The 12,731-nt window shown below is 44.2% G+C and overlaps 1 protein-coding gene across 2 annotated transcripts in view; it reads right to left on the reverse strand.

The window, feature by feature from the left end:
- LOC114080288 (zinc finger protein 14-like) overlaps nt 1-12,663 on the reverse strand; it is a 36,160-nt gene extending 23,497 nt beyond the window's left edge. For both annotated transcript variants that reach the window (XR_003580590.2, XM_071611912.1), the window contains exon 1: nt 12,544-12,663. Coding sequence is in view for 1 of the 2 variants with exons in the window: in XM_071611912.1 (XP_071468013.1) it covers nt 12,544-12,546 (3 nt within the window). In the remaining variant the exon portion in view is untranslated. The remainder of the gene's footprint in view (nt 1-12,543) is intronic.
- Nucleotides 12,664-12,731: the final 68 nt, after the last annotated feature.

Consider the following 12,731-nt stretch of genomic DNA (forward strand, 5'->3'; position numbering starts at 1 on the left):
ATATAGCTCAGTTGGTAGAATGCTTACCTCATGTGTATAAGGCCCTTGGTTCAATTCCCAGCACACACACACACAAAAAATCTATATTATTAAATAAATAAATAAAAGAAAATAAGAAATAAAACCATTTATGTATTGAAGGGCATCTAGGTTGATTCCACAGTTTAGCTATTATGAATTGTGCTGCTATAAACATTGATGTGGCTGTGTCTCTGTAGTATACTGTTTTAAAGTCCTTTGGGTATAGACAGAGGAGAGGTATAGCTGGGTCAAATGGTGGTTCCATTCCCAGATTTCCAAGAAATCTCCATACTGCTTTCCATATTGGCTGTATCAATTTGCAGTGGTGTGTGAGTGTACCTTTTTCCCCACATCATCACCAACACTTATTGTTGCTTATATTCATAACAGGTGCCATTCTGACTGGAGTGAGATGAAATCTTAGAGTAGTTTTGATTTGCATTTCTCTAATTGCTAGCAATGATGAACATTTTTTCATATATTTGCTGACTGTATATCATCTTCTGTGAAGTGTGTGTTCAGTTCCTTGGCCCATTTATTGATTGGGTTATTGTGTATTTGGTGCTTAGCTTTTTGAGTTCTTTATATACCCTAGAGATTAGTGCTCTATCTGATGTGTGAGGGGTAAAGATTTGCTCCCAAGATGTAAGCTCTCTATTCCCTTCAAATTCTTTGTTTTGCTGAGAAGAAACTTTTTACTTTTAGTCCATCCCATTTATTGATTCTTAATTTTAATTCTTGCACCTAAGGAGTCCTAATTAGGAAGTTGAGGCCTAATCTCACATGATGGAGATCAGGGCATACTTTTTCTTCTATTACATACAGAGTCTGTGGTTTTATTCCTAAAGTCCTTGATCCATTTTGAGTTGAGTTTTGTGCAGGGTGAGAGACAGGGGTTTCCAGTTTTTCCACCACCATTTGTTGAAGAGGCTATCTTTTTTCCAATGCATGTTTTTGGCAGCTTTGTCTAATATAAGAGGATTGTAATTTTGTGGGTTTATCTCTATGTCCTCTATTTTGTACCATTGGTCTACCAGTCTATTTTGGTGCCAATAGCATGCTGTTTTTGTTACTATTGCTCTATAGTATAGTTTAAGGTCTGGTATAGTGATGCCACCTGCTTCACTCTTCCTGCTAAGGATTGCTTTAGCTATTCTGATGAATTTCCAGATGAATTTCATGACTGCTTTTTCTATTTCTATGAGTAATGTCATTGGGATTTTGATCAGAATTGCATTAAATCTGTATAGTGCTTTTGGTAGTACAGTCATTTTGATAATACCCTAGATTCCCTTCAATAGATAAATCAATTAAAAAATGTGGCATATATACACAATGGAATATTACTCAGCAATAAAAGAGAATAATATCATAGCATTTGTAGGTAAATGGATGAAGTTAGAGAAGATAATGCTAAGTAAAGTTAGCCAACCCCAAAAAGCCAAATGCCAAATGTTTTCTCTGATGTAAGGAGGATGATTCATAGCAGGGTAGGGAGGGAGCATGGGAAGAATAGACGAACTCTATATAGAGCAGGAGCTGGGAGGGTAAGGGAGGAGGCATGGGGTTAGAAATGATGATGGAATGTAATGGACATTATTTTCCAAAGTACATGTATGAAGGCACGAATTAGTGTGAAGATACTTTGTATACAACCAGAGATATGAAAAATTGTGATATGTATAAGAAATGTAATGCATTCTGCTGTCACATATAAATATAAAAATAAATAAAATGAAATAAATTGTGAAGTTAAAAAAAAAAGAAAAAAATCATGTTTGGCTTATATCCATAAACAAAAATTATTTAATAAATGTAACTTTGATAAATTTTAAAAAATCATTCATTGCCACTTTGGAACTAAAGAATGAAGACCAAGGAGAACCTACATCTGACGCTAGCATATAATTAAAGACATCAATGAAACTGTGATTAGGAAATCAATAGAGATTCAAAATCAAAAGCAGGTTCTTCATGGACATCCTTAAATGGATAAACCACAGCTAAGTTAAGAAAAAGGACATGATACTTAGAAGAAATGAGAGACACCATTATTCATCCTAGAAACTTAAAAAAAAAAAAAAAAATACAGGAATGTTATGAATAACTACCAGAGTACAATTTGAGAACTCAGATGAACTAGACCAACTCCTGGACACAAACAATCTACTACAACTCACACACAAGGAGGAGCACACAACATAGACAGGCTAATAAAGTGATACTAAGGATCATCAGAGGAAAGGCATGGCCCAGGGGTATCATGGTGGATTCTGCACCACACTAAGGAGGAAATGAAAACTGTCCTTAATCCCCTCTAAAAGGAAGCAGGTAACACTTCCAATTCATTCCTGAAGGCATAGGAATGACATACTGCAATGGAACAGTTTCTGGCAGCCAAGCCAGGGAACCTGCCTGGACCAATGGCTGAACTCGGCACCCAGGAAATATTGGAAATAAGCAATAATGAAAAAAAAGGGAAGTGAATTGCATGCAGTTTGATCAAATTGTGGAGAGGTAGCTTAATTGTTTCTCTAGCTTCATGTCTTAAATTCTGTGAAATCTAAGAGCAGGACTCCTTTTTTGAAGAACATCAAAACTACTTCTGCAAGTAGAAATAGTAGCCAAATACCTAAGAGTAGCCAAAATGTCCAGGAGTCTCCAACACCTTGTAGAGAACACCATCAGGTAGTATTATAGACTGAAGGTCTATTTCAACCCCAAGATTCACAAGGTGAAAGATGAACTCCCAGTGGGACAGCATTAGGAAGGGGCATCTGGAAGGAAACTGGAATTAGATGAAATCATGAAAGATGTTGAAGGATTATTAGTAATCTCATGAAAACCTGCTCTGTTCAGACAAAAGAGATGTCACTTAATAACAACTTCCATAACACTAAGTCAGGTTTGAAGCAAATAAACATTTTTTGTTATTGGTGTCAATTGTCATGTTTGTCCCATGAAATGTAGTGGTAATCTTCCAAGTTCAGAAAACAGGAAGCAAAAAAGGGTTATCCACTGTCACAAGTTCTTCATTATACAAGGGAACCAATATTCTCATGAATCCTTGGAGTCCAAATTTCCCTACCACACCTTTTGTGGACATGTAACCCCCTTTTTTTCTTTTCCTTTTGTGGTGCTATGAATTGAACCCACAGCCTGTACATGTGAGGCAAACACACTACATACTGAGGTATATTCCTAGCCCACAATGACATTTATTTTCCTCTTTTCTCTAGTAGCATTTTTGAAGCTAGTACATGTAACTTCATCTGAAATCAAAATTAAAAAAAAAAAAAGTTAGGTCACAGAAACTTTCTTCCCATGCTCAGAGGAAGCAGAAAGGCAAATAAGAATTCTTATTAAATGAAAAATATATATATATCTTCTTTTGAAATCTACTTTTTACTTTTTGAATATTTTACCTTGCTTAGCTCTGAATAAATACATTTCACATTTGAGGAAAACTGGATATCTAATAAGGGAGCAGGTCATTTCAAAGTCATGAACACAGAAAGAGCTGGAGCTGAGGAAACATAGATGTTAAGCTGAAGGGGCAGGTAAGGTTCCTACGAGCTGGGCATCCTCCTCCCACCTGGTCCTGCTCAATGAAATACTCCACAATCACTGCCCAAGAGACCTAGACCATGACTCCAGCCTGTGAGGCTGGTCAGGGTTGCACACCAGTGCACTGGGTGGATGGTTCTTATGCTCTGGAGTTTTTGCTCCTTCAAAACATGAGAGAATGCACGAGGCAGGAATTACTTCTGACCTGGCCTGTCAGCACCAGCATCCACAGGCTGACTGTCCTCCTGTCTCCAAGAAATGGGAACAGGGCCTGGAAGAGACAGTGTCCCTAGGAGGTAGCTGTCTAGATGAGGCCTATTCCTAGAGATTTCTCAGTCCCAATGCCCCCAGCTGATCTCCTTAAAGGGTGCACCCCACAGCTCAGGATGTCCTCTAGGAGGAGCTGACCCAGGGCCTCAAATCACCTACAACCTGAAGGACAAAGGGTAACCTGTGGGTACTTGGGGCACCCCCAAAAAAGGACAAGCCAGTGGCTGAGGATATGGAATCCTGTGAGATTTTCAAAGGAAACCTCTGCACAAATTATTCTGATAAAGTTTTATGCATGGAGAAAGTAAAGTAACAGAGGCACAAAGTCTTTTAACAGTGGAGTTCCAGCTGACTGTCCTCTGCTCTCATCACATGGCAAATTCACACACAGAAAACAAATCTCTGAGGCTGTGCCCAGTGAATGCAGTGTGAGGAGCAAAGAGTGGATAATGCAGTGAATTGGAGGGGGAGGGGGAGTCTGGAAATGTGAGTACAGGGCAGGAATGATAAGGGGCTGGTGGGGGAAAGCAAGGTGACTCATGGGGAGAAGGAGGAACAAGGACACCTCAGACCAGCATCCTCCACATAGCAGCCCTAGACCAGAGTCAGGATCCCCCTCTGCCTTCACTGCACACAGAGGGCCTAGGGCTGGGGTCCAGCTGGGCAGAGAGGGTTCTGCCAAAATAGGGGTAAACCAGGCAGCACAAGGGGAACCCACCTGCACCAGCCCACACCATGGCCTGAAGGCACCAAGAAGAGAGCAGTAGAAGCATCTGACTCAGGTCTGGGCTGGCTGACTCTGGAGCTGACAGTGGGTGTTCAGAGTCCAGCCACAGCTGGTTCACCCAGTTCTAACCAGCCCACCTCCCAGAGCAGTCCTGGCCCCACACACTCATCATTTCCTGCCTTCTGGGGAGTCCTAACTTCCTTCCTGTGGACCTCATAGCAGCTGCAGGTCACGGGGAGACAGACCTGAGCCAGAGCCACTTGGGCCTCACACAGCAGAGAAGACACAGACCTGGAGATGGATTCTGAGCTGCACAGGGTGAGAGATGAAGGCCTCTGAGACTGTGGAAGGCTCCCCCTCTCACCAGCTGCCTGCTGCTTGCCCAGGGCTCCACAAGACCCCTGCACAACCCAGCCTACATATGCACACCCTGGGGCGCTGAGTGACAGGAGATGTATCAGACTCCTGGATAAATGAGGCCAGAAGGATACTGGGAAGCCAGGTAGTAGGCAAAAGCCCTTTTCAGGCAGGGTTTCCTCCCTGCAAGGGGACCAGTCCCACCAGGGGACATTTCCACTTAGGCAAAGCTGAGTCCTGGTTTTCTCAAGCAGGTCCTATTGTCTTCCTGCTCTCAGGAGGCCTTTCCTGCATCTTCTGCCTGGGCACAGTTACAAGCAAGGTGAGGAATTACACACTCCTTGTTCCAAGGCAGCTGATCCTGACCTGAGAGGTGGGTACCAGGACAGGCCAGACTGGAAAGGAGGGAGACAGGCATCCAACACTTGGGAAGAAACCAGTGCTGCAATGCCAAGGCTTCCACACACTTTACTTCTCAGTCAACCCATTTCCAGCCAATAAAATAAAAAGATAAAAAGGAAATACAATTATTAAGTTCATAAAAAACTAATTATATGACAATAAAAGGAATTAAAGAGAAAGAAAAACAAATACTTGAACCCAGTCAGGTAAGAAGCCTGCTTCACCCATGGTTCAGAAAAAAAAAAAAAAAAAAAAAAAAAAAAATTTGTAAGCTGTGCGTGGGGGTACATGCCTGTAATCTCAGTAGCTAGGTAGGGTAGCTGAGACAGGAGGATTGCGAGCTCAAAGACTGTCTCAGCAAAAGGGAGCTACTAAGCAACTCAGTGAGACCCTGTCTCTGAATAAAATACAAACTAAGGCTGGGGATATGGCTCAGTGGTAGAGAGACCAGAGTTCAATCCCTGATACAAAAAAAAAAAAAAAAACCCAAAAAACCACACCCACTTGGAGAGCTGTAAGCAGGGTCCCAAAATGGGAGCCAGACTCTGACTGCTGAAATATGTTCCCAGAAAGGCTCAGTCCCAGGTGGCCAGGAGGGGACACCTAAGGATTTACTTCTGGGAGCCCAACAAACACCTGTCCTATAGATTTTCTTATGTTAAAAAATAAAGTCCAAAGGAAAAAACTCAAGTCTATTAAGAATGAGACAGCTCCATCAAACTATAATGGGTGGGGCGGTTGGGGCTCAGTGGTACAGCATGGCTTAGCATGCATGAGGCACTGATTTCAATCCTCAGCACCACATAAAATATATTGTGTCTCCCTGAAACTAAAAAATAAATATTTTTAAAAAGTTCTGTGCATTGCAGCTAATATAGGAATAAAAAAAATAGGGTACAAAAAGGCTGCTCTACTTCAGGGGAAATGTCTTCACATTTCAGAAACAAATTGAATTAACATGCAGGATATTAAAACAGAAATAACCTCATAAGTGAATTCATCATAAGAAAATGACTGAACATCTTTCCTATGAACATGGGGACACAAAAAAATGCTCATGGTATTTTGTAAAAAGCAGTATGTGTAGCCACAAGGAAGTAAACAGAAAACAGGTACAAATAAAAAAACTTCAAGAACTTTGTTCTTTATATCACACTCTATCCACTTAAGTATTAACCAAAAACATAAAAATTTTATATTCAGGGGCTGGGGTTGTGGCTCAGTGGTCAAGTGCTTGCCTAGCATGTGTGAGGTACTGGGTTCGATTCTCAGCACCGCATATAAAGAAATAAAATAAAGGTCCATTGACATTTAAAAAATACTTTTTAAAAATTCATATTCAATCAAGGAATGAAATTCTATGTACTTGGGGGCAAATTGGAATTGTATGGCAGCCAGATGTGACAGAAGATGAAAAACCAGCCTCTACCTCAGAGCAAAGCCTGTCCAAGAAAGGGACATGACCTTTGTCCTTGGATAGACCTACAGAGCACTCCTAGGCACATTCCCACCCTGCTAAGTTGTTTATCTACAAATAACAGGAGAGATCTGCTGTGTCAGGTGTCCCTGACTCAGTCAGGCTAGGTGGGACCCATAGCAACCCTCTAGCAGCCACCAATCAGCATGAGACAGGGAAACACCTGGGATGCCAGATGACCCTCCCAGTAGTTTATGGTGGTTGATAACGTGTTGGGAAAGAATGTAGTTTAGCACAGAACACCCCTCTTGGCTTAAACCAATCAGTTGAAATGAAACCCCCTCTTGTAGTAACCAATCACCCCTACCCAACTTGTTCCTGCCAGTGAATGTGCTAATCATGTTTTAGAGTTGTTATTTGATTTTCCACGGTGTGTGATTTACTAAGAGATGCTATGATGTATGTGGGGGTCCCTGCCTTCTCCAAAGAGTGTATAAAATTGCTGCAAACCCTGGGCTCAGAGCCTCTCAGCGTCACCAGTTGCTGTGTGCGCGCGGAGGACCAAGCTAGCTCACAATAAAAACCTCTTTGCTGCTTACATCGATCTTAGGTCTCTGGTGGTCTTTTGGGGATCCCGAATTCAAGCATAACAAAGAAACCATAGGACTGGCTCAGGGAAGCAGCCTGTCTCCCAAAGTACACCAGGAACCCCAATTGTTGGCTAAACACATTCCCAAGCTTGGAAACCACTCTCACAGTGGATGCAGCCCAGGTGGCTCCTCCTAGGAATGAGGGAACCTGTGCAGCTAGGACATTTGGTTCTGGAAGGTCACTGTGCTCTCCTCTCCCTAGAGTGGAATGTTCCTTATGTAGGACTTCTAGTTCTCACTTTCACCCAAGTACCCACCAGCAGGAACATGAGGGTCCTGGCCACTAAGGCCTTTTCCCTGAAACCCCTTCTGACACCTACAGTGTGAATCTGCTGAACATCAATACATTCTCTTAAACTACTTGTTCAACAGCTCAATTCTGACATTGAAGCCAGAATTAGGCAGGCAATGTAGATAGGTAAATCAGGTGGGGTCAAGGTATCCAATTTTAAGTTAGTCTGAGAGGTTGGAGACTGTCCCCTGAGGGATCTTATCAAGAACCTGCCCCTACTCCAACCTGTTGCCTAGGTAACTGATAGACCCAACCTGATCTTTTCTTAAAATTGGGCATCTCGCCACAAAGCCATGAAAAGATAATTTCGGCTTTACTATAAATTACTGCAAATTCTGAACCTGCTTGGAATGCCTGCCCGTGCCTTGAACTCATCCATGCCTGGCTCTCTGACCAGACAGCAGCCCTCTCTGAAACTTTAGTGACGCCTCACAAATCTTGGCCTTCCCTGGCCAGACAATGACCCTCTCTGAGGCTCTAATGGTCCTCATAAATTCTGATGTTGGGGCCAGCAAAAAAATGTAATCTAACTACCATTAGTGTGATGCTTGTCAGAGTTCTGTTATCTGTAACCCCCCCTTTGTGTAACTTTCTGGGCTATAAAGCTGGGCTGCAGGAAAGCTGGGGTGCTGTCTTCTTCCCACCATTTTGGGAGGGAGAGACAGCCTGGCCGGTGGAAATAATAAGCTTGCTTTAATTTGATTTTAATTGGAGTCAGTGGTCTTTTCTTGCCTAACAGTAACCTGTCCCAGGAATTTCCCCTCCCTACAGGGAGCTATAAGGTTGTTAATGTGTCTTTGTCTACTCCACCCTGCCCTTCCCCTTTAAGCCCACCAGTTTCTCAACTTTTGGCCCTCCCAGGGAGCATTCCTGGGCCTAGTCCAGTCCTCAGCAAGAAAGATTGGGGGGGGGGGGGGAGAGGCAGGAAAACAAAGGACTCTCAATACCTCCTCCTCAAGTTCAATGATTTGATTTTAGCAAAGCATGTCACTTATGTTTAGTTTACTATAAAGGATACAATTTAGGATTGGCCAAAATGAAAAAAGATATCTAAGAAAAAGAAAGTGCCAAAGGGAATCTGGGAAAGATCTATGAATGAAGAAACCCCCTTCTCTGCTTTCTGCTAGAGCAATTCCTGCAGAGACCCCCTTCTCATTATCACTTAGAGGTCCCTTTTTTAACCCATGGCAGTCACACCCTGATCCTAAAAATACCTCCCCTCTTTGTTCCCTCCTAAGCAATGAGCTGCAGTTTTTTCTTCAGCTTCCTAACCCTGTTTGCCCCTCCCTAGGAAAGCAGCCCTTTTCTGCAGGAGCTGTGGGTGCTTGCAGAGCTCACCCACCTGTGGTTCTCCACTCTCCTGCAGTGCTCCTTAGAATAAGTGCTTCTCACCCAAATCTGTTTTTGTTTCATTGTACCCTCTGGGAACAGCCTTGGACAATATGCACCCTCAGAAAGGGAATCCCCTTAGCATTCCCATCCCTCCCCATATCTGCCTGAGGACCCCCAGCTTTCCAGAGTTCTGCAGCTTCTCAGTCTAAAGGGCTCGTTCCAAGGTTAGTGTGAGCAGCCTGGGGCTCTGCAGGGGAGGCTGCCCAGAGAGCTCTGACTGGACCTTCAGTGACTTCCTTTTGCAGGACCAATTCTGGCCTTGGATTACAGTCACAAGGATCAAGGATCTCTGCTTCTCAGTCATGTTTTCAATTCATGTTTAAAGAACCCAGAAAAATCACTCAAACTCAAGTGTTTATGTTTAAGGAGGAAAAATTTTAAGACACACTTCAACAGGAAAGTCAAACTTATCCTCTATCAGACAATAAACATGTTATTTAATTAGTATTTCCAAGATAACATATTTGGTATTCATTCATCACAGGTGACTACTATTAGGAATTGCCTAGTTTTGGTCAATACAGTTCACAGGGTACAGAACAGACCCATCCACTGCCAAACCCCTGCAAACTACAGGAGCTGATGTTTTGGTGAATCTTTCTAATGAAACTGAAGCCAGATTTAAAGATAGTTAGTGTAGTTAGGTAAATTGGGTCTAACGGGTCTAACATTGAGTAAAATCGAAAGTAAAGGCCATGTTGAGAATGAAGTCCAGGAAAGCAGAGCACCACTAGGGAAATTGAAATGTTAATGTTCCCAAGGACCAGAGCCCAACCCAAGGAAATGTTAATGAAGCAGCTCCTAGCAAACAGGGAGATGCTCATCCAAAAGTCCTTCCTATCCAGATTACACCTTTGGCCCACCTGTCCCCACCCTTTGGGCCTTCCCACCTACATTCCATCACTGAAAGATAACAGAACAAAGGACAGGAATAAGGGAAAGCTGAAAGAAGACCTCAGCTATAAAAAGGGGAAGACATTGCCCTTCCACAGATTCCAGTCTTGGGTCCCCTTCTTCCTCCAGGGAGGAGTCTTTTCTGCTGTCCTTAATAAAGCTTCTACTTTCCACTCTAAACTTGCCTCAGCATGCTTCTCTGGTGTTATATTTCAGCACTGGGGAAGCAAGGACTGGCTTGTTATTCTCTGCAACCACATTGGAACAAGATTGTATTTCTTTTCCCAGGTGGCATTCCCAAAGCAAAGTCCTGGAATTCTGTTTTAACCCACCCCCCAAGCCCTAAAGAACATATCTGAGAAGCATAGTGAGTACTCTCACCCTGGGGGAGGAAAAGATACATAAGAATTTTTAACTAGTAAGATGTGGTAGTACAGGCCTCTAATCCCAGTGACTCCAGAGGATGACACAGGAGAAACACGAGTTCAAATCCAGCCTCAGGGACTGAGCAAGACCCTCAGCAACTAATGAGTAAGGTTGAATCTTTGTAATAATGAAACGAACTTATCCACCAAAATTTCTTCTAGGAATGAGTCACACTGAAATAGATTTCCTGGGGCTGGGATTGTGGCTCAGTGTAGAGCACTTGACTAGCATGTGTGAGGCCCTGGGTTTGAGTCTCAGCACCATTTACAACTAAAATTTAAAAAAAAAAAAGAAAGAAAGAAATACAGATTTCCACCATTTCTTTTCCCAGATAGCATTCCCAGAACAAAGCCCTGGAATTCTATATTAAATTACCAACTCCACCCCCACCCCCACCAAATTAAATTTAAAAAAAAAAAAAAAAAGAATTATTCTAAGAAACTCAGTAAACTCACTCTGGGGAAGCAAAACAGTACATAAGAATCTTTAAATAATGAAATATAAGACCAAATGTTTCCTTTTTTTTAAAATCTGGTTTTTTACCCTGACTTATAATTCTATCTTGTCCTTTAGTAATCTCTAATCTTTCAGCTCTAGCATTAAATTACATTTTACAACTAATGAAAAACTGAAGTTAAGTAAGCGAGCAAGACTTTCCAAGGCAACAAACCCAGGGAGCTGCAGCACCACTGGACACTGACCTGTCAGACCTCAGCTTGGTCAAGCATCTGTCACCAGGCACATCCTCCCACCCCCTCCTGCTGCTGAAGAGCTTTGTAGGGCTTTGCTCCACCTTGCTGGGGTCAGATTTCCCTGCTCTTAGGGATAACTGTTCTTCTTTCACAGCTCTGAGCACATCTAGAGGGCAGGAACCATGTGTGTCATGTTCCCCCAACACCAGCATCTCACTGCCTGACCCGGGTGTCTCCAGTTGCTCCCCTGGGAGGCTGCTCCCCACACCTCAGGTTGCCCTCTAGGAGGAGCTGACCCAGAGTCTGAAACTGCCTGCACCCTGCAGGGCACAGGGAAGCTGTGGGCACCTAGTTGCAGCCCCACCAAAGGACAGGACAGTGGCTGAGGACACAGGATCCTGTGTAATGGCCAATAACACCTCTGCCCAGAGAGACTGTGTCTGTGCCTAGGCATGATGACGAGAGGCATAAGTACTTTTTAAACTCAAGTTCCAGGTCATTCCTGTCTGCTTTCCAGTCATGGGAAATGTTTGCCCACCTTTCAAAAAAAAAATTATTTAAAAAAGATTATTTAAAAAATTATTTAAAATTTAAATTATCCATTGTTGTGAAACTTTTGATAATTAAAACACTGTCTATTTGAATGTAGACTGGAACAAATGGTTGGTAAAGTGTGAACTGGAGGGTGCAGTTGGCATCTGGGAATGCGAGAGGGAACTGGAATTTCAGGTGTCTGCTGCCAGCCTTAGGAGGAGCCAGGTTCCAGAATGGATAATGGATTTGATACCGTTCCCTGCACATTTAGGAGTATGTGTCTGTAGGACTCACAGATTAATCCTGGGGAGAAAAGAGGGACAGACTGGAACCCCTAAGGCCAAATGTCACAGTCAGAACACACCTGGGTCCAGAACCCAGACCCTTCCCTTCTCACCACACACTCTGGGAGCATCAGGCCACATAAGCTGCACAGATCTGAACCTGGGACGTCGCCAACAGGGAGAAGAAAAAGAGGACAGGGACCTGCTAACCCAGCTAACCCATGGGACAGAGGTCAGGGAGACCGCCCAAGCTGAGACTAGGTCGAACGCTCTGCAGCTGATCTCGGGGACCCGCGGCCCATCCGACCCCACAGACCCCGGGGACAGGGGTCAGGGCCCAGAGCCACCCGCCAGCGCGGACAATGCCATCCTCCGCAGCGAACCACGGGGACTCGCTCTCAGTCCGTCCCGAAGGACCAAGGGTCTGGAGACCAGGGCCAGCCGAGGGGGGCTCATTAACACGCTCTGCAGCTGACCGGGAACCCTCCTCCCAGCCTACCCTGCGGGACCAGGGGACAAGGGCCACCCACCGGCCGGGATTCGGCCCGCTCCGTCGCTCACCCGCACGCCAGGTCCCGCCATTCCTGTGCCCCTGGAGGTCCCTGGCCGCACACTCACCATTTGGGCCTCCGGGGTCACCTGCCGTCCTCACGAAGGAACTTCGGCCACCCGAGCTCGTGGGGCTCTCTGGCTGCGACGGGAATCCGTACCCAAGACATGCGACCTGAGGAGGAAGGAGCGGAGCCTGGCGGCCGAGCGAGGAAAGCGCGAGACTGCGGAAGCCCGCCCTTGCCCCGGCTGCGCGC

This window comes from Marmota flaviventris, chromosome 5 (assembly GCF_047511675.1).
Source record: "Marmota flaviventris isolate mMarFla1 chromosome 5, mMarFla1.hap1, whole genome shotgun sequence".
Taxonomy (NCBI): domain Eukaryota; kingdom Metazoa; phylum Chordata; class Mammalia; order Rodentia; family Sciuridae; genus Marmota; species Marmota flaviventris.